This window comes from Gastrolobium bilobum, unplaced genomic scaffold, assembly GCF_033153095.1.
Source record: "Gastrolobium bilobum isolate Gb01-03AN ecotype WA unplaced genomic scaffold, APGP_CSIRO_Gbil_v1 utg1578, whole genome shotgun sequence".
Taxonomy (NCBI): Eukaryota; Viridiplantae; Streptophyta; class Magnoliopsida; order Fabales; family Fabaceae; genus Gastrolobium; species Gastrolobium bilobum.
Window position 1 is genome coordinate 226585 of NW_026899219.1, and position 25214 is coordinate 251798.

Consider the following 25214-nt stretch of genomic DNA (forward strand, 5'->3'; position numbering starts at 1 on the left):
TCTAGATCAAGGGTGATCCGTTACATTTCATCGCCCTTCAAACCAACCTCGTCCGAGGTTGAATGTCATGTCCACCAGGGTCAAAGACGAACCTTTGAGCTGATGTTGAGCTTGAGTGAATATAGAATTGAGTAGCATGCTTAACAAGAGATATACCAACATGTATATGAAAAGGAATGCTGAAAGTAATCTCATTGCAATAACCAGAAAAATCTTCCCTGAATTTTGCAGCATGTTTATCAATGTTGATACCCATGAAATCTTTCTGGCATATTTTCACTCCCTTGTAAACCTTCGAATCATTTTCATCAAAGATGCAACCAACAATGTCTTCAATAATATCATCCAGAATTACAAAACCTACAATTCCCCAATACTTGCTGCAAACAATGTCCATGTGAACCTTCATAAATCTTAAGTTTCTTAGAAAATCCCAAATAGAAATTGAATCCGGCAAAAAAAATTCAGGCATGTGAGCCATGGGCAGTGCAAATACATGAGTTGTTCTAGAAAACTCGCACCTTATATCTGTAATACCCATTCTAGAAATCCATGGCATTAGAATTGAGAACATATCAGGATGCAATATAGGTGTTTGGATCAGTACACCGTATCCTCATTTGTCAAGCTCTACAACAACGGTGGACATAGCTGTCATAATCCTTCCTTCATAGCTTCTTTTGTGTTCCTCTGGCCACAGTTCCAGTGACGAAGATGCATATGGGAAATAGCCCCAAGCCATTGCCACCGGATGAAGATGCAAGTGTCTCCCAATGTTTTCATTCTTCAAGCCACTTCTTTTAAGTAATGTTTGAGTACTGAGTGCTCCACATGCTACGATTGTGACCTTGGGCTCCACCACACAAATGATTTTGTCTCCTGATTGCACCAAGTCAACAAGCCATATTTCTGATGTAGATTTGTTCCTTCCATTCTCGCATCCCATGTTACACCAGTCACAATAGTAATCTGGTGGAGCATTCTTAGGACTATTACTCACAAGATATCCCATTTCTTGACACTCTTTTCTCAAAACTGCATTATTGAACCTTTCTGCATCAATCTCAGTTTGGACTCCCATTTTCTCACACACAACATTCATGGCTTCTTTATATAATTCACTTGCAATTAATTCTAGACCATTAGCATTACATCACTCCTTGCATACATGCTAAGGGGTTTTAATGCTTTCTGACCAGTTGATTTCAGAACCTTCACCAAATACCAATTTGCTGCTAACACTTGAATCACTATTCCTATCCACAAGACAATAGGAAAAAGAATGACCATAAAGAGAGTGAAGCTGAGAAGCAATTGTCAATGGTCCTCTCTCTAAGCATAACCATCCAGCAGCCTCAGGAAATAAACCTCTATTCAAATGACCACAACGAAACATATCATTCTCAACAAGCTTCAACTCGGGCTTCCCAGTAGGTGTTGTAAGATTCACTGTGAAAGTTTCAAGAGCAAAATCTCCAATTGTGTTCTATCACTATACCAATAGAAGTATACACAACTTTGATTCACACTCTTGCAAGGTTGAGGAGGATTTGTGGCTGAAACCAATTGACACTGAGGATCATGACAACTTATATTCTTGAAAGAACTAGACTTATCAATCAGAAGCTTAGATATTGGAACAACATGTTCTGCAATCAGTGTAGTAGGGACCATACTGGATGCTTGCAAGAATGAATTTATGTGTTTAAGCTTTGCAGAGAACTCCATGGGCTTCCTTAATAGAGGTTTAATCAATGCAATCGCAACAATGCTGCCAAAAGTATTCTGACCTTTCGAAGGATAATGACGCTTGGCATAAGTGCCAGCTAAGACTAGTGAAGAGATGGACTGCTTACCAGTTAACGCGGTCAATTTATCGTCAATGCCTTTTGCACTTATTTGATTTGGTTTTGGTCTTTCGAAGAAGCTCCATGGGAGGTTGTGAAGTGTATCCAAATATCATTCTAACATATTGAGCTATACCTGAACCACCATTGCCGTTAGTCACAGATACTAGAACCCAACAATCTCCTGTGTATACAAAACTTAAGAATACCTTCCAAATGGACATGCATTTTGTCTGCCATTGGCAACCAAACTCAGTTGCAACAATATCAAGAACTTTGTCTGTAACAATTTCATTTGAACATCCTTTGTTCTTTTTCTTAGAATATTTGAAAACCTCACATATGAGAACAGAATCAGAAAAGCAATCCTTTAAGTAAAGAAAAACATCACATGTCTGCACAATCATAATTTCTGACTTCAGGATTCTAGCTGAACGTAGTTCGTACAAGGAATTGACTAAGCGCTGGTGAATGAAGGTAGGCATTTCGACGAACAGATAGAATGTGTTGTCAATTATACCCTCTTTGCTGTAGAGGGAGATGTGGGCAGTAATGAAGCCCTCGGAGGAGAGTTCCTTGTGCTTCGACTGAGCCTCTAGGATCTCATGGGTAGGGGTGTAAATAGGTTGGGCTTTGACCATCCTGGTCCAAGCCTACGTCAAAAAAAATTCAGTCTATCTGATCTACTGGCCTATTAAAGGTTTTATTTGTAGGCCAAGCCCGGCCCATTTTCAAAAATAAGAAAGCCTGACATGGCCTACAGGCCTTGTAGGCCTCCCACTAAATATACTAAGCAAAAAAAATAATTGTATAGAGCAAAGAAAGTTCCATTCAGGCATGCATTAGTACTTCAAATAAGAAAAAAATGACAAACAAGAAAGAGTCAACATAATACCTCAGCTCTAGAATGTATGTCATAGAGGAATAGAGTCAAAGAAATGGGAAAAATAAGAAAAATACAATTACCGGATACTGAAATAAAGTCTACAAGAGAATGTCATTCATCTAAAAATCTTTAAACCGCAATCAAGACAAGGGAAAGAAGAGTATTATTGAAAGATCTTCATCAGTAACATCATAATCCAGCAAGGTACCCATTGCTCCATGGTATTAAGCTGCAACAACATGTAAAATTTGGAGACATTAGACAAGTTTTCCTTTCATAAAATTAAATAGCACAAAAAATAAGAGATATTGGTATTTGGTACTTTGTGTCTTTGACACATAAAATAAATATTATTTTATTTTAATAAATTAATTAGGCCAGCCTACAAGGCTGTAGGCCGGGTTTGACAAAATTGGCCTATGGCCTATTTATTAAAAAAGTTTTTTTATAAATCTAAGTCTACTCTACTTTTCTGAAAGGTCGGGCTTGAGCTGAGCTCAATGTAGGCCGGGCCGTAGGCTGGGCTGGGCCATCCTGGCCATTTACACCCCTACTGTTGGGTCATTGAGAAGGCCTTTACATCTGCCGAATGCAGTAATCCTCCATCGGATCTACAGTGCGAATTCGTCATTCTGACTCGTACTTCACGAGATGGCGTCGACGCAGAATATATGCGACGCCTGGTTGTGGGTCAGAAAAGCAGGTGGGTCTGGTAAAGGTGGCGGAAAGAACATCACTGTTGAGAATAGAGGCATCGAAATGATAGCGTGGAGTTGGGCATCCATATCCATATCGGTCACCTTGTGGTCCTCGTCTTTGTCCCGATTGATGAAACGTACATCAGCACCGTAATCGTTTTCTTGATCCTCAAACTGCTGATAAGTGAGATCTGTCAGGGACGCATGGACAATTGGTTCCATGTATTCAATGTCGCTAGGGTTTTCACGTGTCACTAATTGGTGACGCCTCACCAAAAATCCACGAAATATCCTTTGAATCTTAGTAACAGCTATATCTTCTGGAGCAACTCGCATCTCATCGAAACCAGCCTTAATTTTTGCGAAATCAGCTCGCCTCTCAGCTCGAATCCTGGCGAAATCAGCATGCATCTCGGCCCTAACCCTTGCAAAGTCATCACACGATCTTGTAAGAGATTGGTTGAATGCATAAAGTGCGACAGTGACATCATCCCAACATGATGCAATGCTAGGTGAGAGTGGGGATCATTGATTTGTTGTGGAAGAGGATGAATATTACTTCTAGCTATGGAGGAAGAGAAGCTTGATGAAAGCATCATTGTAACGCCTTGCTACCAACTTTAGAGACAGAGATGCGAATATTAGAAGAAGAATCAAGAGAAAACAGAGAGAGAAAGAGGAGATACAGGGAGAGAAGAGATTTGGCAATTTTCCCATGTATATCTTCTTAATAATCAGTTCACTACATATACCCATGGGGGTTGGTGATAACAAAAATCTGATGGAAAATAAAAGAGTACAGTAAAGGAAAATTAACTAAGCGCTGGTGTATGTAGCTAAGGTGGATCTCCTAAGTAAATTAGATCTCAGCCAATTATCTTACTTCTAGATCAAGGGTGATCCATTACAGTTGCAAATAAAATTTAAATTTTTTTTGCAATTTTTTGTATTGAACCTTTTTTTTTTATACATAATAGTTTGAAAATAACATTATTTAAAGGACAAACTACATTTTCATTCGTCCAGTTTAACTTATGACTCATAACCCTAAACTATCATAAAAAGAACCATTTTTATTTTTTTTTGTCAAGGTTCGTGGTAGAAATGCTCCTGTAAAGCCTTTCCTCCTTCGTTTCACAACATTTTTTTTCATGTATGATTTGACAGAGAAGTAATTAAAGCATCAATGTTAGTAGAGGCATGGCGTATTGATGTGTAGGAACCACAGTATACCCCGGAACATTGTAAACATTTCTGCTCTTACTTCGTGGGCTTATTACGAAGGGTTTTATAAGATTTATGTTGTAGGAAAAGTAATTGTGTAATGTTATAGAGATTCGTTTTGCGTGCCGTAATTTTTTTTTTTCCTTCAAAAAGTGTGGACCCCACAAAATATTGTGTGTGTAAAAAACTTTTTTGTGTCATGTTAAATGATAAATGCAAACCCCTAATGAACTGTACTAAGTGTGGCAAGCACCTATATTACAACCTCTCCTCACTTTTTCTTTTATATCAAGTCGTGTCCAAAATACTAAGGGGGCGTTTGGTTGAGGAGAAATTTTTTGAATACTAGGAAAATAGAATTGATAGGGAAATGGTAAGAAAGTGAGATAGATAGGAAAATGTAAAAAAAAGTTGTTTGGTAGGAAAAATTTTACTGAGAAAATTAGGTAACTTTTGTAAAGTCTATGTTTGGCTTTTGATAAAATATAGTTGAGAAAAAATTATGATTTTACTAAAATAACCTTGATTTTAAAAAAGGCTGAAACCCTTTACCCCTAATCATTTTCCAACGGACATAAACGTGTGTGTTGGCAACGTCTCTATGGCATTGTAAAAAAAGGACAAACCTCTGTATTTGGAATTGATGTTTCGAGCTTTCCGGTGAGCAACCATCACAAGGGGCACCACCCAGCTTGTTCCAGACACTCACACTGAACGCTTACAAAGAAGGCAGAGGTTGATCTGCATTGCACCGGACTTGTTGTAGACCTGAGTGTTCGATTTAACAAGAGGTATGGTCATCGGTGTTTGTTCTAAAGCGTTACGGGTATCATTGTTTGTTCTAAACCGTTATGGGTATCATTATTTATGTCATCCATTTCCCCTATTTTGTGTGGGTTTAGGGTTAGGGGTTTTCATGATTTATGTCATCCATTTCCACTTGTTTGGTGTTGCGTCTCTTTTGAATGATATATGAATTTAAGTTCTATTAGAAACCTACACCATAGTGGCATAGATCATTTTGCTTATGCCCGTGAAGCATAAATGGAAAATGTAAATGACTTTGCACATGAATGGAGAGGCCTGGAAATTATAGAATTGAACAGATTAGTTAAGCAAATATAGTTTTACTTTGTTACCTATATTTCTTTAATGGAACTTTATTACTTGTATTGAACTCGTAGAGTCTTTATTTGCCTTTTTAAAATAATTATATGCATTGATTTAATTTACAAATGCTTTATCTAATTATTGCATATAAACAGTATCTGAATGTGTTTCTTCCTAATAACAAACTTTTCCTATTTTTTTTAATATTATTTGTACTTAGAATGTATTCACTGCATAGTATCATGTTCAACAGTATGTGATGTTGTAGTAAATAACAACTAAGGTGAATACTTGATTTGCTTTGAGTATCCATGCTTTTGTGTTTTATCTGTAGGTTGATCTGTTAATAGCAGAACCTTTTACCTTTCTATTTGGGACATGATAGCATGCTTCCATGGCAGAACCTACGTTTTTGGTATATTTCTGAGTGTCAAATCTGTTATGCTTTAACATGCTCTTGTTTTATTTTGACTCTTAACATGCTCATATGAGTTACTTTTACTCAATTGTGGTTTAGGAAGGATCGTACTACACTTGATTATATCCTAGCTGAAGATGCTCTGGTAATTCCTGGTAAAGGAATATTGAGGGCTTGTGCCATCTCTCTCCCTGTAAGTTAAACTCTTAAACTATGGATTAAAAGAAGCTCGCATATTTTTTGTTGCTTGGGAAAGCATTTATTTTTGTTTAGGAAATGGATTGAAAGAGCATAAATTTTGTTTTTTGGTTGGTGGTGGGGCTGTATATGTGGATTAATGGGACAAACATATTGCATGATCTTTGGACAAGTCGTTGCTGCTTGAGTAAGATAGAAGGTTTTGACCATTCGGGTGTAAATGCCACATTGGGGGCTTGTGGTCATCTACCTGAATTGGAAGAGGGTCCTTGTCTCCCTTTTTTTGTGTGGCAATGTGGAGAATTTGACGTAATTTATCTCCTTAAAATTTACATTTTGTAAATATAATTATAATATTGTATGATATCTAAATATTCTAGATATTCTGACAATTATTATCATTGCCTACGTATTTGTTGCTTCCTTGTAATTGATATATATATATATATATATATATAAGTATACTACCCTGAGGTCAGTCATGAATATGGCATGTCTAATTTTGTATGGAATCTTTATGACCTTGGACTGTATTCTTTTGACAGACAGAATCTGAGGCTAATGTGTCTAGGCTCTCAATTCCCAATACATGTTTTGATTTGCAATATGTGAGGCCTGACTTTATAATGCTTCGAGTCATTGCTCGGAATTTAATAATGTGGAGCAGGTTTGTGCTGGTTTCTTCAAGTTATCGTAGCAATTTACTTGGATCTGTTTGTCACTCTTTTGAACAATGTTTGCGCAGGAATTACTTTATGAATTTGCTATATACTTTCTTAATGAGGTCGGTCTATAGAATTATGCTGCCTAACTCCTTTATGCATATTAATTGGTTATTTGTAAATGGTTTATTTTTATCTTGCAGATCAAGCATGTTTCCCCTACAAGTGGAAAGGTTTTTCCGAAGGGACTGTCTCGCTACATTGATCGTGGCATAAATTTAACGGAGAAATGCCCTTGCCAACTTGACATGGTGTCACACCATAGAATTTCCCCAATCCCATCATCATTTGTTTTGGTAAAATTCAAGTTGAAGTTGTACTATCCATTATGTCAGGATTTCAACTTTATTGTATGTTATAATGTGAGAGACGAATAATATAGTGTCAAATATAATATCTGCAATGAATAAGAATCTTGCAAAGTTATTTGCATAAATCTCTGCAGTCAATTTTTATTTTAGTATTCGGTCCTCTGCTTGATTTGCATGCCAATAGAGTAGCTCCTCTATGGTAAGCTTTTAAATATTAACATGGCTGCAAGATTAAGTAGCTCCCCTTGTTTGGTGAATATTGTTATTATGAGTGCATTTATAACTAGAAGTTTTCAATAAATTTAACAAATTCTCAGGTGGGCTGCAATTGCTTCTCAGTTACCAGGAAGAACAGACAATTAGATAAAGAACTTTTATGGAACACACACTTGAAGAAGCTGATATGGGGAGTGTCACAGCACGATATTGAAGGCTTACAATGATTCACAGCAACCACAAATGTGGTCTTATTGGATCAAGCTGATGAAGCCACCTGGAGTACCAAGGCTATTACTATCATGAGCCATTAATATGAAAGCAAAATACAAGCAAGCAGATGATGTTAAGGCAACACCTGTGTCTGGGGATAATGAAGAGTATCTTAATACCTGTCATAGTGAATTTAAGTCATAGTTAAGATGTCATCAGTTAACACACGGGGTTGAATGTGTCCAAGAAGAGCAGATAGGTGTATATTTCGAATTGTGTTGTACCTTTTTCATTATTTACAATATGTTAATAGTCATGTACATTTCTCATCTGTAACTTATTCAGCAACTACATACTTGTGAATTATTCAATTAATATGAAGTACTTTTGAGCACATTTTCTTCAATTACAAATTTCCCTTTTTGTTGGTTCCATTATTTATTTGAAGCATGAAGTCATGATGGAAATTTGTGAAGACAACAGGATTAATAAAAACAATACTATCAGTAATTATAACATTTCACATGAATCTTCATTGTAATACACACCAAAAATACATAACAACCATATGTAAACATCTTTAGAGGACCACAGCCATAGGATGGACCGAAAATAAAAAACTAATTGCATTATATTGCCATTGGCAAATGCCATGTTTGGAGGATCTGTTACAAATGGTTCCATTACATCAATTATATGACATATAAATTTCATTTCATTCTTTCAATCCATGTAAGCTTCTATCTTTGCTGCCATTTCTCATCACGGTAGCCGATAACACCACAAATGACACTCGGAGTTGGCCTTAACAGCAATGTGATTGTACCACTCCATTATCAGCTGCAAGTTTAAATGGAACCCATTGCCATATACGTCAATAGTCAAATAACAAAATAATTAGTTGCATCTGTGCTTGACTTCAAAATGTGCAGAACCACATATATTCAAGTTTTGAATGGCTTTCACACGCATCACAGTATAAAAGCAGTAAATCAACTTTTCAAATGCACCAAGCAAGTGATAGACTTATGAAATGACAACTTACCAGCACATTCAGTGACATTCCTATTTAACAGCATTCAGTGACATAAATAAAATCTGACTTCATCATCCAAAAACACACTTCATACACCCTACAGCCAAGACAATAGACATGATGGGTTGACAGCAAAGACATGGATCTTCGTTTGATGATGCTCAATGATACCAAACATGACAACATGTTGAGAATAAATAGCAATCAGTCCATGAGGATGCATACAAGACATTATTGATCAATGCTAGTACTCAGCACTTACAGATGGATATGCAGATTGAAATTACAATTCCCCCAAGTCTGAATGAATTCTACACCCAATCTGTCTTCTAAATATGGGTTATAACTTAATACCCATTGCAATCTGTCTTCAAGCCCCAAAACGAAGTCACCAAAGGCCTGGGAACAAAACAGATGCAGTACAATTAGATGGATGCTTATACATAAATTAGGCTTTATAGCTTACACTGGTTAGTAATGATGTATTTTATTTACTTCACATTAATTTGTACCAGATACTCTTTGTATATACTCCAAGGCTGGTATCAATAGTTGTAGTAGAAGACAAAAAAATTGATGTCACTATAAAGAATTACAAAGTAATATTTCACAATAATAGCATATATACCCAATGATGCATTACAAAACTGACCTTGAGTAATGAAACAAATAACTTACTGTGATGCATGATTGACTGAAGTAAAAATCCATCCTCCTTCATTGAGATTGGAACTCGAGGCTGCAATAATTAGAACCCAGCATGTAGTCCATCGTGACATAATTTGACTGTATATCATGTAACCATACAACTTTAAAGCAGGTAGGGATTAAATATTGAGGTCGTAGTAATAAAAAACAGCATTCATGTTGCATCCCTAATGTGCAGGTACCCGTAACATAATACATATCAATTTATAGCATTATAATAGATGAGGTGTCCAAAACATTCGACCAGGTAGAGGATGTTGCTCTGTTTGACCAACTGCTAATTAATTTGGCTCTATAGTGAGCTAACTTTTACTTTGACTGTTGGGGGTAGGTGACGTTTTCCAAATTCAAAATTGGTAAAACACTAATCCATCTATTTCTACTCTAATGTGTTGACTTCAATAGAGGATGGTTGTGGTTTCAATCCATCTTTTTCAGCTCATACAATTTGTGAAACCTACAAATCAAGGAACTAGCACCCTGGGTAATAATTCAACAAGCCATTGCTGAAGTCAAGTTGGTTAATAGCTAGAATTCAAGATGGCATTTTCGGGAGAAAGAATAATGTAATGGTACACAAATCTGTAATGGTACCATGTTCTGGTATCTTTTATATATCAGAAAGTGATTATATTGAGAATCATGTAATGGTACCATTCTATTAACACAAATCAGGCAATAGAAGTGAAAAAAATGGAAAAAATGCTATCTAAAAAAATAAAAACATATACATGATTTGATGAAATCGGATTACTATGCCACAAAAAACCACACTTTCAACCCAACAAGAATGAATCTCACAAAATCTGGAACAAAAAAATAAAAAAAAAAAATTCAGAACCCACGAGCCAATACCAATAGAAAGATCAGACGACAAGAAGAAAGAAAAAACCTTAATGATGGAAGGGAAATAAAGTCAAGATGCGTTGCGGATGAGGAAGGGAAATGATGGAAGAGAGAAGATGAGTAAAATGATGGAAGCAAACCTTCTTATCTAAACCACCGTGCAAGGGCGTTTTCTTCCGGGAAGGTCGTGTGCAGTCGTCCTCTTCAACCCACGCTTCTAAAGTGCAGTGACCAACGCCAGCTTCTGACCATAGCAAAGAAGAAAATATCTTATCATCGAGGAGGGTATAATTGGAGTCAAAAAATTGTGTGAACAGTGCATTGTCCGGGTTTTTCAAAAAAACCATCCTCACATTCGCTTTCTCAACAGTACGAAATGCTTTCTTTCTGATCAAAAGTTTAAAAACCCATGCAAATGACATTGATGGGAATTTGGTAAAAATCTGATGAAACAAACGTTGTGAAACTGAAAACTATATTTCGTTTGTATAGGATTCTGACCAAAAGCTTGGAACCAAACGCCCCCTAAGGGTTTTATAATTCTCATGTTGAAGGAGAATTGAAATCTCATGTTGTAGAGATAAAAAGCATATGGGACCCATGTGTTAGAAAAAATTATATGTAGGACCCATGTCAGCACGGAAATCGAAGGGTGTGTAGGAAAATTGTAATTCTCATGTTAAATGAGAATTATAAAACCCAAATACTAATGGTTTTGATCCTTTCCATCATCTCGAAAAATGATGACCATCAGGAATAGAACCCGTTATCCTTTTAGCGGATTAAATCCTAGGAAATCTCTACCTTCTCAAATCACAGTGGTGTTAGCACCTGGCAGAATGCATCAACTATAGAAACGAGCGTCTTCGATAAAAAGGTAACATGTGATGTATCATCTCCAATTAAATTTTAATGGCTACGAAAACGTAATTTTATGGGTTTTATAATTCTCATTTAACATGAGAATTCAAATTTTCCTACACACCCTTCGATTTTTGCGCTGACATGGGTCCTACATATAATTTTTTCTAACACATGAGTCCCACATGCTTTTTATCTCTACAACATGAGAATTGAATTCTCATTTAACATGAGAAAATCAAACCTCTAATTTTATATGGTATTTTGTGTGGTTAAACATGAAGTTATGTCTTAACATTGTTTTAAAATTCAGCACAATCGTTGATTTGGTTGAGATATTGAATTATTGGGTCAGTTATTCAACTGATGGGTTATTAGTTTAAGGGAAATGCACTTCTCCTCTTGCTGGAGAAGTGTATTCTCTCATGTTGTGTCAGCTCGAATTCCGTGTTTTTATTTTTTATTTTTTTTATTTTCAAAAGTTTGTGGGCTTCACAAAATTTTGTTTCTTGCTGGAAAATTTCAATCTCTCCTGCAACAGGAGAGATGTTAAGCCCTTAGTTTAATCACATAAATTAAATTCATAAAATAATATATAATATATATCAAATTATAATCATTATATCCAACAAAAAAAAGTAGTCCAGTGGTAAGACTTCTCATCCTCAAACATGGAGACTCAAATTCGAATCTAATTACTTACAAAATGTATATACTTTACACAATTTAACATAAAATCAGTTTGACTAAAAAATCAGTACTAGTTGAACCCGATTTGACCGGTCTAATATAGGTTTTAAAACACTGGTTTTATACACCACGAGAAAAATAAAATATGAGGTGATATCAAATTATCGATAAATAATTTTGTTATGGACTAACGGTATATCTCAACTGATGGATTAAGGGATAAGATGCTAACAATTTAGAGGCATTCAAGGCCCAACCCCAAGAAAATAAATGCGGTTAAACACTCTAAACATACACTTTTGAAATCCTACTTTACTTTTTAGCATCACTAAATTAGGCTACCCGTTCACCCCAACCGATCAAGTTTGTATAAATACGTGAAAAAGCACACATATTTATGGATTATATTTATTTTATTTTATGGATTTAGTGTTTGTCATTTTAAATGACATAAGTTATGTCATTTTAAGAGAGAGATAGACACAGAAAAATGAAAATCATAGGAGAGAAAAAATGGGTGGTTTTTTTTAATTTAAAATTTAAAAAAAAAATCTGTGTCTCTCTCTTAAAATGACATAACTTTATGTCATTTAAAATAACAAACACTTTTCCATTGTTTTATATAGAATAACTAAATTTTTTACACACATAAAAAGTAGAAGAATTAATTTTTTTCTTTCTCTCTTCCACTTACAATTTTATTTTTATAACATAAAGATAATTATTTTCGCAAAAAAATTATTTCCCTCTATTTATACGTACTTTCCCGCCAATGCAGAGAAAGAAAGAAATGGCTTCTGCATCGTCGAAAACCCTAACGGACTTCTTCGAACGAGCTCCGAAGCGCATGAAACCCACTCTGACCACAATCTGTAAATCCGATGATGCTAACGGCTCCACGCTTTCCGTCGAACAAAAATCGCGCATCGAATGCAACAAGCTGCTCGCTAAATCAAAGAAGAATCTCAAAATCTGCGTCGAAAGGGTCTCCAAATGCAAAGGTAACTATAATCTACGGACTATAGATAGCTTCTGTCGTTTCACATAGGGTAGCGTCGTTTTTTGATAACACACATCATGAATCGGAAGCAGGGGGTTATGTGAAACTAGAGGAGTTGCTAGTGGAGGAAACGTGGTTGGAAGCTCTCCCAGGTGAATTCGAGAAACAGTATGCCGTTAATCTCTCAAAGTTTGTGGAAACAGAGATTTGCAGTGGCAACGATGCTGTGTATCCTCCTTCGCACTTGATTTTCAATGCTCTTAACTCTACCCCGTTTCACAGAGTTAAAGCTGTGATCCTTGGCCAGGTTGGTTGGTGGGTTTGGATTATGTTTTTGTGTCCCCTCTGTGTTTTACTGTACTGAATTTGATTTTGGTTTTTTTATTTTTTTTTAGGACCCTTATCATGGACCTGGTCAAGCAATGGGGCTTTCTTTCTCTGTCCCTGAGGGAGTGAAAGTTCCTCCTAGTTTGGTAAATATATTTAAGGAACTTAAGCAAGACCTTGGTTACTCTATTCCACCTCATGGAAATCTTGAAAAATGGGCTCTGCAGGTAAGCATTGCAACTAGTTCCATGTTTTCTTTATAACATCGTAATGTTGTGTGTGTGTGTGTGTCTGTATTTTCCCCTCGAGTACCTGTTGGTGTTTGTATGACAAACTGCAAAGAAACATTTCAACCAAAAACTTAAGATGTTGAGTGAGGTTAATTAATGGTTTTATATATCTCTAACATGCCCTCTCACATGAGAGTCCATTGGGCTTGAAGAGTGGATAATACATTAGGCTCAGCCTATATGTGTTAATAATTTCCACAAGAGAAAGTGCGGGGGGGGGGGGGGGGGGGGGGGGGGATAGAATCCGTGACAGTGAGCCTTTGACTCCGATGCTTTGATACCGTGACATAATAAATAATTAAGTTTTGTGGAGTTTCTTATCACAGGTAGGTGAGCCTTTGTACCCTTCAAGCCTCAGTGGGCTCTTGTGTGAGGGGGCATGTTAGAGAAATATATAAACCATTGATGAGCCTTCACTTAACAACTTAAGCTTTTGGGTTGAATTATTTCTATACACAAACCATAATTTGTTTGGAGCAATTCATCAATAAAGAGGTTTTCAAAGATTGCAATTAGGAAGTATGGCTCACGAATAATACTTCCAAATGGTGCTAAAATGATCTAAGGATTTACGCTCAAATTGGGATAAGAATCCATAACCGAATCTACTATACTGACCAATTTGAGATTTACGTAGTTGTTATTTACATTGTACAATTAAAGCAAACAGGGGACATGAACACATTTCATCTGTTACTACTGTGTATCCAATACTCTCGATAAGAGCAGACCATCAAGTTTTGTAAAACGATGATATTAATAATGACAACCAATATATATTCTCAACACTGTGGATAACTAGTTTAACATAAGTGTTTCACTGATGAATCCGCAATAGTGTCAGATGTAAAGTACGTGATATATGTCATACAAAGTGTCAACCACATCTATGTGTGATATAGTTAATTACTGTAGAATGAAAGTTCTCATTCTACATTAATTTCATCTTTTGTGATATAGTAATATATTTTAATAGGTTAGGCCTTTGTTTGGTATGATTAGAAGATAAGAATTATTCATCGATAACTAAAATTCAGATCTTAAAAAGGGTGTCGATTAATTTTATTAAATATAAAGACCGGACTTTGGAAAATTTTGGTTAGTGTCATGAATGTAGAGGGATGTCATACTGTCTTTTGTGTCATTGATATGGATATTTTAACATAGTGGGTGACTTTACTTGCTGAGTGTAGTTTCTGAAATAATATTCTTGACCAAAATTTTATCCTCATTTCAGGGTGTTCTCTTACTCAATGCTGTTCTCACAGGTTAGATTTTTATGTTTTTGTGAACTTGTAATCAATTATATGGGTTACTTCTAGCTAGGGCCGGCAAAATGGGCTGAGCCCGCCGGGCTGGCCCGCCCCGCCTGCCAAATGGGGCGGGCTGGGTTGAGTCTTTCAACCCACCAGCCCGCCAAACCCGCCCCGCCAAACCCCCCAGCCCATATGGGTCAGCCCGCCAAGTCATTTTTTTTTTTTTTTTTTTAGGTTACCCAATTGTTATGTAGCTCCGTATCTTAGATTTCTCTGCTTGCAAGTGGCTTTTTTGAATTGTTGTGGACTGCTCATACAACACTTTGCTACTTGTTTTGTTATTCTATTTTATCCTGATATGATTTTATTTTTTTATTATTATTTTTGGATTGAAAGATGCATATTTATATGGAGATTATTAAACACTGATCTTCTTGGTTTCATAAGCACATTAGGATTTTATACAGATTTTTGTATGCTTTTATGCAGATTTTTTTATGTGATTTTATGCAGAATTTAATTTTTTGTATTTTATTTTTTTATTTTAGGCGAGCTGGCCCGTAGCCCGCCAGCCCACTCATAAAACGGGCCGGGTTACTCAATTCAACCCATTTTGTCAAAACGGGCCGGGGCGGGCCAGCCCATTTTGGGCGGGCTAGCGGCGGGCCGGGGCGGGCTGGCCCATATTGCCAGCCCTACTTCTAGCTATCATCCTATTTGTATTTCACTACATTCATGGTGATCTAGTATCATACTGTCCTTCACTATGTTTGGTGTTTTATGCTTGTACTATAGTGGTGTTTTATAACTAATATTTTACTTTTTGAATTCAGTCAGGAAGCATCAAGCAAATTCTCATGCAAAAAAAGGCTGGGAACAGTTTACTGATGCTGTTATCAAGGCAATCTCACAGAAGAAGGAAGGAGTTGTGTTTCTGTTGTGGGGAAACTCTGCTCAGGAGAAATCTAGGTACTACCATTGCATAATTCTATAACAAGCCTCGGAAATAAAACATGGAATTAATGACCTGGGCATGCAATACTTACCTAGATAATTTTCCAATGTCAGCTTGATCTGAAAAAATAAAATATCAACGTAAATTTATTATGAGAAATGGCTGACAAGCATGTTATTCTGCAAGTATACATCTATTAACTGCAAGCTGCTTTTAAGTAATGTTTTTCTTAAACTAAATTGGATTCTTTCTTTTCTTGCCTGAAAGATAATTTCTGTGAAACTTTTTGATGAGCTTGTAACACGAGTGTCATGTACACAGGTTAATTGATGGAACAAAGCATTACATTCTTAAAGCTGCACATCCTTCTGGTTTATCTGCAAGTAGAGGCTTCTTTGGCTGCAGGTAAGGTGGTTTTGCATTATAATTTAATGTGTTGATATAGATATAGCATTGTAGTAAAAAAAGAAAGTGTTCCAACTTCCCACTGTTTCTGCATTTTGTATATATCAACTAGACATCCATGACTGAGCTTTAAGTTTATTTAAAGAATAAGGGCACATGTCAACCATTATGAAGAACTTCTGAATTGGAAGAAATATATGCAACACTAAGTGGATGGCTATGAGCCTTTCTAAGTTGTTTGATTGCATGATACTTTGCATTTTATAACTTATTTGACATTTATTAAAGCTTTTTGTCACAAATACTTCCTTTTGGAGCCCGCAAAGTTAAAAAACGTAACGCTGTAAATGTAAACATTCAGGGTGTGCTAGGTTGAGTAAGTGGAAAGTGGGAAGTTAGAAAGTGAAACTATGTTCGGACACCATAAAGTCTAGAATACATTGTCATTTTCTTTCATTCTCATTTTTCATCTTGACTTTAGTTTATTCAAATGCATTTTAACATTCTGACGTACTGCATCTAGCACATTCTCATTCTCATTTTAGTTTATTCAAATGCATTTTTCTTTCAATCTCATTTTTATTGTATTTAGTTCGGTCACGTGGGCCTTAACAGTCCACCACCACTAATGTTCTCATTATTCGTCCACATAGTGGGGACGTGATACAGCTGGTTATTGTTCTGCTCCGCTGGTACATTGAGGACTTATGAAGTGAACGAAAACTCAGATCTTACACAATGTCAAATCTATATTTAAAAATCCACCTGATCCTCAATCTAAGCAATTTTTCATTCTTACTTTTCAACTTGTTTATTTTGAATTTATCTGTGCAGGCACTTCTCTCACACTAATCAACTTCTGAAGGAAAGGGGGATTGATCCCATAGATTGGAAACTATAATTTATATGTAGAGTTTCAAGCCTTTATTCCTTTAATCATCTTCATTTTTGAAGCCTAGTTGCTACAAGTTTTGGTGCGCTTCTGAGTCCATTTTCCTTAATGTGAAGATGATTCTTTTGGTTTCAAATCTAACCCGTAAAAAGATGCTTTTGTCAGTAGTTTTACCCTGCAGTGTTGTTACCTCGGAGATTCTGCAGTACTGAACATTACTGTATTGTATTTTGGCTTAACGATGTTCTCGGATACTAAATGGATTTCTTGTATTATCCATGTGCTGTCTTAATATTAACGAACAAAATATTTATGGTTGAGATTCTCACAAAGACTGATGCTAGTTTTCATTCAGATTTGAGATCAAAACATCTGAACGTGCGGAGTGAGAAGAGCTTTTTATTGTTGTCAAAATAAAAATAAAAAGAAAGAATACTCAATATCACATACATGTTTGTGAGGGAATGAAGTTTAAACAGCTAAACGAATGGATTATGATATATTATTTTTTTATTAAGTACTGTAATTAATTAAAATATCTTTCTTCTTTAAAATTATATTTTACTATTTATTTATGGGTTCTCGTTTTATCCTTTAACATAACACAACAAATTTTTCTACACTCATAACATTTTGTGGGGTCCATACTTTTTAAAACAAAAAAATAAATAAAAAATTAAGGCACGCAAAACGAATCTTTATAACATTACACAATCACTTTTCCTACAACATAACTCTTATAAAACCCTTTATTTATTAATGGAAAAAATATTTCTCATGTTGTATGAGAAACATTTTTTCATGTTGTGATTATTCGATTTGCGTGTTAAATTTTCTTTTTCTTTTTTTAATGAGTGTTGGACCCATAATTAGTTAAGTCACACTATGAGAATTCAATTCAATCCTTATGCAATATTGCAATATGAGAAAATTAAAGCCTTTTATTAATACGTGAGTTTATTATTCTTTCTTTACATTAAACTAGATAATTTAAAATTATTGGGTTAAATGAAATAAATATAAGTGGTACCCTCCTATGACAATAATTCACGATCCAGCCTGTCTTTATATATCTGATTGCGTACAAAACATGACTTTTGATTTTTTATTTTTAGTGTGAAAAACACTTCATTCGAGTTAAGTGACCTACTGTTATGCCAGATAATATGGCTTCGAATATTCTTTACTGCACCCGAACGCTTATGCACGTTCTCTGGTTATACAGGTAGGCAATATAGATTTTGAAACGCAAAAAACTAAAAGGGGAATTCCTTTGTTGCATTTACAAATTGGGAGATTTGGGACCATCTTTTTACACACACCATTGGGGAGGTGCATCCGTCAAGGCATGGGTTGATTCAAAATAATTTTATTAATTCTTGCTTAGAGTTCATTTTATTGTTAACAGCGTTTCGGTTCAATTAATTCATTATGATTTTAAAAGTGGAAATGAATCTTCATGTATTAAAGTTTATTTAAATTTTTTTTATATAAAATTTTGTATTTCTTTTTATAAATATTATATAAATGAAAATTTATGAAGTGAACGGCATCTATACTAAATTATACATGATAAAATTATTAGATTTTTTAATATGAAAAAAATATATTTTTTGGATAACCTACAAATAGCCTCCACAAAAAACGAATTCAAAATTAAAGCCTTAAATTCTTCCAAGAAATAGAACTGAAAATGACCGAATATATATTTTCATCCCATTTGATCAGTTTCCATGTACCAACTGAATTAATATAAATTGGTAAAATATATTTTTCAAACTCAGTAATTTATTTTTAATAAAACAAAACTCATAAAAACTAAAAGTCGAATATTAATGATAACAAGGAACAAGACGAGAGAAAAGAAAAAGGAAATAAATGAAAATACTCGATCGATATGCGACAGAAAAAAGAAAAGTCTAAGAGTGGTAATTGCTTGAATGGACCAAGCCACGGAGACATTTCCATTTTTTATGATAACAAACATAAAAGGCATTGATGATATCGCCAAATTTAGTGGCCTATTTATAAATAAAACAAATAAATGTCAAGCTGTCTCTGGCCTGCTACTCCACATGCCCAATACGACACTCTCCACCAACGGATCTGATTCTAATCTTTTTGATCTCTCTTCGATCTCCGTGATTTCCTTGTTTTCTTCCTCTCCTCCCTCCTTTTTATTTCTTTTTTATATTTAATCAAAATTGTTATAATACTAATCATGGAAATGGACGTTTGATATGCCATATCAAGCCATCTCAGCCGTACATAAATAAATCAACGGCTACAAATGATACAAATTAAGAGAAAAATAATTATTAATTACTCATATTATGTATTATTATTAATGTTTTGAATAAGCATAGCACGTGTGTAAGTTTGCGAGAGTGGAATCGCGTGACTGTGCTTAGTGAGTTAAAACCCCAGTGGAGTCTGTTCCTCACTTGCTCACTCACTTCACTCTTCCTCACAATCTCACTCAGGTACTCTCTCTCTCTCTCTCTCTCTCTCTCTCTTTTGTTTTTCTGTTATGATACTAAGCAGAAAATGTGCATTTCTCGGTTTCAATCTTCTAGATCTTTCTCTGTATATGTGCTTGCTTTTCATGCTGTCTAATTTCACTGTGTATTTCTCAACGGTTTACGAGATATGTCAATAAACTCATCTTACTATTTGCTTCCCATAAATGGTTACTAGTTGACTGGATTTGATTTTAGCGGAACAAACCAAAACAAGAAAAAGAAGAGAAAAGAAAAAAAAAATGGTTCTGTTAGATTCGTTTCTTCACTTTTCATTTTCTTTTGGGAAACAAAACGAACGAAAAGTAACTTTGATTCTGTAGTGAACGCGGATCTCCCTTTCCATGCTGTCTTTGCATTTCCATAGCGTAGAATCTCAGATCTTTGTTACACGTTGCTGGATTTTGATGAGTTTTTTGTATTGTTTGCTTTTTCGTGCACATGCAACGATCTCTGTTTTGATTTGAAACTGGTAAGGGTTTCTTTCGATGTAGCTCTTGAATTGTCAATCTGTGTTCTTAGATTTGGTAGCTGGTTAGTAAGGAATTTGTCTTGAATCTCTTTTTTCTCTGGTGTCTGACGTGATGTGAATTTATACAACTGAATCAATTTAGCTTTAGCTTTAGCTTTTGTTTCTCTTTGTTTTTCTAGAACTGTACATTTTGTGTAACCAGATAACTTAAGAGCTATTAGAGATATAAGAGCTATGGTAGTGCAATTTCAATGGAGTTTCAATTTGTCTTTGCTTTGTTGCAGTAGCAAAAGTATATCGTGTCAGCAATGTCCAAATAACTGTTAAGAGCTATAGTTATGCAATTTCTATAGGAGTTGTAATTTGTTTTTTGTTTTATTGATGTAGCAGAAGTATATTGTGTCAGCAATGTCGGATCTCGAGGCTCCCTTGCGCCCAAAGAGGAAGAAGATTTGGGTTGACTATTTTGTTAATTTTCGATGGATAATTGTTATTTTTGTGGTCCTTCCAATCTCCTTCACCCTTTATTTCCTTACTTACCTTGGGGATGTGAGATCTGAGTGGAAGTCCTATAAGACGCGTCAGAAGGAACATGATGAGAATGTCAAGAAGGTTATCAAACGTCTCAAACAGAGGAATCCATCAAAGGATGGTCTTGTCTGCACAGCTCGTAAGCCATGGATTGCAGTTGGGATGCGAAATGTTGACTATAAGAGGGCTCGTCATTTTGAAGTTGATTTGTCTGCTTTCAGGAATGTACTTGACATCGATAAAGAAAGAATGATTGCAAGAGTGGAGCCCCTAGTCAACATGGGGCAGATCTCCAGGGTGACTGTCCCGATGAATCTTTCCCTTGCTGTCGTTGCAGAGCTGGATGATCTTACTGTCGGTGGCTTGATTAATGGCTATGGGATTGAAGGAAGCTCCCACAAATTTGGCCTGTTCTCTGATACTGTTGTGGCCTATGAAGTTGTTTTGGCAGATGGCACTCTTGTTAAAGCCACCAAAGACAATGAGTACTCTGATCTATTTCATGCTATTCCATGGTCTCAGGGAACTCTGGGGCTTCTTGTTGCTGCTGAAATCAAGCTTATACCCATTAAGGAATACATGAAGCTAACCTACAAACCCGTTGTTGGTAACCTGAAAGATATTGCACAGGCATATATTGATTCTTTTGCTCCCAGAGATGGAGACCAGGATAATGATGAGAAGGTTCCAGACTTTGTTGAGACGATGATTTATACACCAACAGAAGCTGTGTGCATGACGGGGAGATATGCTTCAAAAGAAGAGGCCAAGAAGAAGGGGAATAAGATCAATAGTGTAGGATGGTGGTTTAAACCCTGGTTCTATCAGCATGCACAGACGGCACTGAAGAAAGGATTGTTTGTAGAATACATTCCTACCCGAGAATATTATCACAGGCACACAAGATGTTTGTATTGGGAGGGAAAGCTTATCCTCCCATTTGCCGATCAATGTTGGTTTAGGTTTCTGCTTGGCTGGTTGATGCCACCCAAGGTTTCTCTGCTCAAGGCAACTCAAGGTGAAGCTATAAGAAACTATTACCATGAAATGCATGTCATCCAGGACATGCTTGTTCCTTTGTACAAGGTGGGAGATGCATTAGAATGGGTTCACCGGGAGATGGAGGTACATTTTCCCTCTTGTCAACCTTAATAATGTTTTACATGAATTTGGTTTTTCAGATTGTGTTTAAAGTTGGGGCTGACCTCTCATATGGTTGTTTGCGAGCAAAGCCCATTTTCATTGTCTATTATTTTCTAAATTGATTGGTCCCATGCTTTTTTTTCTTTCTTTTTTGAACTCGTGAAGGAGTTTTACCTTCTCAGAAAATTTAGGTAGTGAGTTTTCCACTTTTCCAAGGTACTGGTGCTACTAATTTGTCTTGAGTAATACAACTTTATTTAAAATTTTGCTCTATTTAGTTCAATTCATGTTGATATATCAGTTAGTTGTCTCAGGAATTCAGTTTTCTGATGTAATTCAATTGGTGTAGTCGTATACTTTGTTTCTTACGTTATTGATTGTCAATACATTAGGTATACCCAATTTGGCTCTGCCCACACAAGATGTTCAAGCTGCCTGTCAAAACTATGATTTACCCAGAACCAGGCTTCGAACTACATCGCAGGCAGGGAGACACACAAACTGCTCAAATGTACACAGATGTTGGAGTTTACTATGCACCGGGTCCTGTTCTTAGGGGTGAGGTATTTGATGGTGCAGAAGCAGTGCGTCAAATGGAGAACTGGTTGATTGAAAATCATGGTTTTCAGCCTCAGTATGCTGTGTCTGAGCTGAGTGAGAAAAACTTCTGGAGGATGTTTGATGCTGGTCTATATGAGCAATGTAGGAGGAAGTATGGAGCAGTTAGGACCTTTATGAGTCTGTACTACAAATCAAAGAAGGGCAGGAAAACTGAGAAGGAGGTGCAGGAAGCGGAGCAAGCACACCTTGAAACTGCATATGCAGAAGTTGATCAACCAGTAGACTGATTGCAAATTTTGGTTCATCTGATGGTAGAATTTTATTGCATCTTGTTTCTTAATTTATCGTTTTGCCTTTGTATTTTTGGACCTCTGCTTCAGGTTTGCCTTAGTTTCTGATACTGTTTTGGAGTTTCCAATGTGTTTCATGAATTATGTGGACTTAACATGATGATTTAACTAGTTGAGACTGAAATTGCGATGCCTACCCGAGATATTCTTGGGCACAAATACAATGCATCTGCTGATATGTAACGGCTTAGTCGAATCCGCCACACAGGGCCGTTGCACATATACATGCACGTTGTACTTGTGTGTTTTTCGCGTTCCACCGGACCCTATGACATTTTAATCCTTGAAAATGTACCTGGCTTGTAATTTAGTCTTTGATTTAAATTATGTGATTCAGTCCATAAATTATTTAAACTCTATTTTTTTTGTGAAATGAGTTTGAATAATTGATTATCTGAATTCAATAGAATTAATTTTAATCAGTGTTTAAGTTTGTATACTTAATTTTGAATGATTTTAATGTTAAAAAAAAAAACTATTTTTGATTTAAAGTGAACTGAAATTGAAATGATTTATTTAAAAAGTGTTGTTATATGTCATGACTTCAATGAAACTAATAAGTGCGTATTTAGCAGTTTTTTTTAATATATATATATATATATTATATATATTATTTTTTAAAGTTTTTATATTTATTTTTCACTTTTATATTTATTTTAAATTTGTATTTATTCATTTTACTCTTTATATTAATAATTTATTCTAATAATGAATTATTTTATCTTTTTCTTTTAAAACTCTCATATTAACTTTATATAATCATCAAAAAATTTAATTTAATTTTATAATTTGTTTTTTTTAAACTTAAAAAAAATTATATCAGGCTCTAAGTTGCCCAATACCTACTTTCGCTGGAATGTAAAATTTCATTATAATAAAAATTTAGGGATTAATGTATTTCATATTATAGAAGGTAAAATTATATTTTACATATGCATAAAGCATGTGGAATTTATGTTTTTTATTTTATTTTTTATATGATTTCATATAGGTTTCATATAATTTTATATGTGTTTAAGAGATATTATCTCCTACAACATTTCAAACTCCTAAATTTAACGTGGAACCAAATATGTTGAGAAATAAGTAGCAATGTTATTAAATTCGGCTCGGTTATTGATCCGGTTGAGGTACTAGGTCACTGGTTTAATCGCATGACTCGGTAAGTATATGTAAATCTACAATTTACATTAAAAAAATTATAAATACACTTAAATACTTGTAAAAAAATATACCAATTTCAAATATTTTAATATGAAAATAATAAATTACACATCATTGTCCAACAAAAGATCCATCAAACATATAATATTTGTGATACTAGTGTTTCAGGTTCAGTAAATGACATCTCCAACTATAAATGAAATCAAAATTTTCTGCAATCAAGATAATATTAGTATTGTAGGTACATAATCTATGTAAGTTAATAAGCTACAAATCACTCAAATATTCCAAAAAAAAACAAATCATTTGTGTTTCAGAATAAAAAAAAGAAGAGATTAATTTATGAAAAGAAATTAATTTTTTTTTAGACCGAGCCGGGTCACCGGTTGAACCGACCGGATCATCGATTTTTACGAAAACTGGCCAGGTCGTACTGAGTCACATCGATTTTGTAATATGGCCGGTCCAATATGAAAACCGGACCAATTACATGACCGATTTACCAATTTTCGGATTGACGCGGCTGGGTCGATCCGGTTTTTATAAGATTGATAAGTAGCCTCTATGTTGTGTTTTCAAATCGTGTAACCAAACACGCTAAATTTGAAAAGAATGCACATATCCATTTTGTTATGTTGGGTCAAACGGTCGTCGCCTAGAATTGAAAATATTTTCACTGGTTTAGGCATGTAACGCAGCGCTATAGGAGAGAGAATTTTTTTTTTCTTTTCTTTGTCGCCGACTATATATTGTGTTGGTAATGGTACATGGCCTTAATACTAAAGAGGAACTAAATTTGAGCTCCTAGATTTGCACTCGGGCTCCTCTTCCAACCGAGACGTTTTGATATTTACTTAAATATGATATAGAAAATTCAGAGCTTTACTGCTGCTAGTACCCACATGCCAATCCCCATGAAGCATAGCAAGTTTGGATTCTATTGAATGTTTGGATAGAGTGTGTAAAAAATGAAAATGGAAGTCATACATAAGGTTCACTTGCTCAAAAAGCCAACAACTAAAATTTAAAGGCAAGAAAACACGGTTATCCCGCATCAATATCATCCGTAGATGTTCAAATTTGATATCAATATCTTAGGATTCCACATGCACATGACATTAGCAACTCAAAGCTTTACCGTCACTCTAATAGCCAATAACTAAAGGACAAATATTTGGTTCCAGCTACAACAAATAGACATTTTGCTCACGGAATAACCTGCAAAAGTCACTTCAGCCCAGCAATGAAGAGAAATGTCGTTATACTAAGACGGAATAAGTAGGACAATCAACTACTATATAACATATACTTGATGCTCTGGTATAACCATCTATTCTATCTTGACTAAAGTTCATAGCTCAAATA

At 35.3% G+C, this 25214-nt stretch overlaps 2 protein-coding genes across 3 annotated transcripts; both read left to right on the forward strand.

The window, feature by feature from the left end:
* Positions 1 to 12774: 12774 nt before the first annotated feature.
* Positions 12775 to 17356, forward strand: LOC133288432 (uracil-DNA glycosylase, mitochondrial). Of its 2 annotated transcripts, none has more exons than XM_061486188.1 (7): positions 12775 to 12985; positions 13074 to 13291; positions 13380 to 13538; positions 14839 to 14869; positions 15691 to 15826; positions 16134 to 16217; positions 17052 to 17356. In XM_061486188.1, exons 1-7 carry the CDS (start codon positions 12775 to 12777, stop codon positions 17116 to 17118), a joined length of 906 nt encoding a protein of 301 aa, XP_061342172.1. In that variant the 3' UTR covers positions 17119 to 17356. The 2 variants fall into 2 exon arrangements, with proteins under 2 accessions (XP_061342172.1, XP_061342171.1); XM_061486187.1 differs by having other exon boundaries at positions 13077 to 13291.
* A 2168-nt stretch (positions 17357 to 19524) lies between these two features.
* Positions 19525 to 22829, forward strand: LOC133288378 (delta(24)-sterol reductase). The gene is made up of 3 exons (XM_061486112.1): positions 19525 to 19592; positions 20491 to 21756; positions 22167 to 22829. Exons 2-3 carry the CDS (start codon positions 20509 to 20511, stop codon positions 22620 to 22622), a joined length of 1704 nt encoding a protein of 567 aa, XP_061342096.1. The 5' UTR covers positions 19525 to 19592; positions 20491 to 20508; the 3' UTR covers positions 22623 to 22829.
* Positions 22830 to 25214: the final 2385 nt, after the last annotated feature.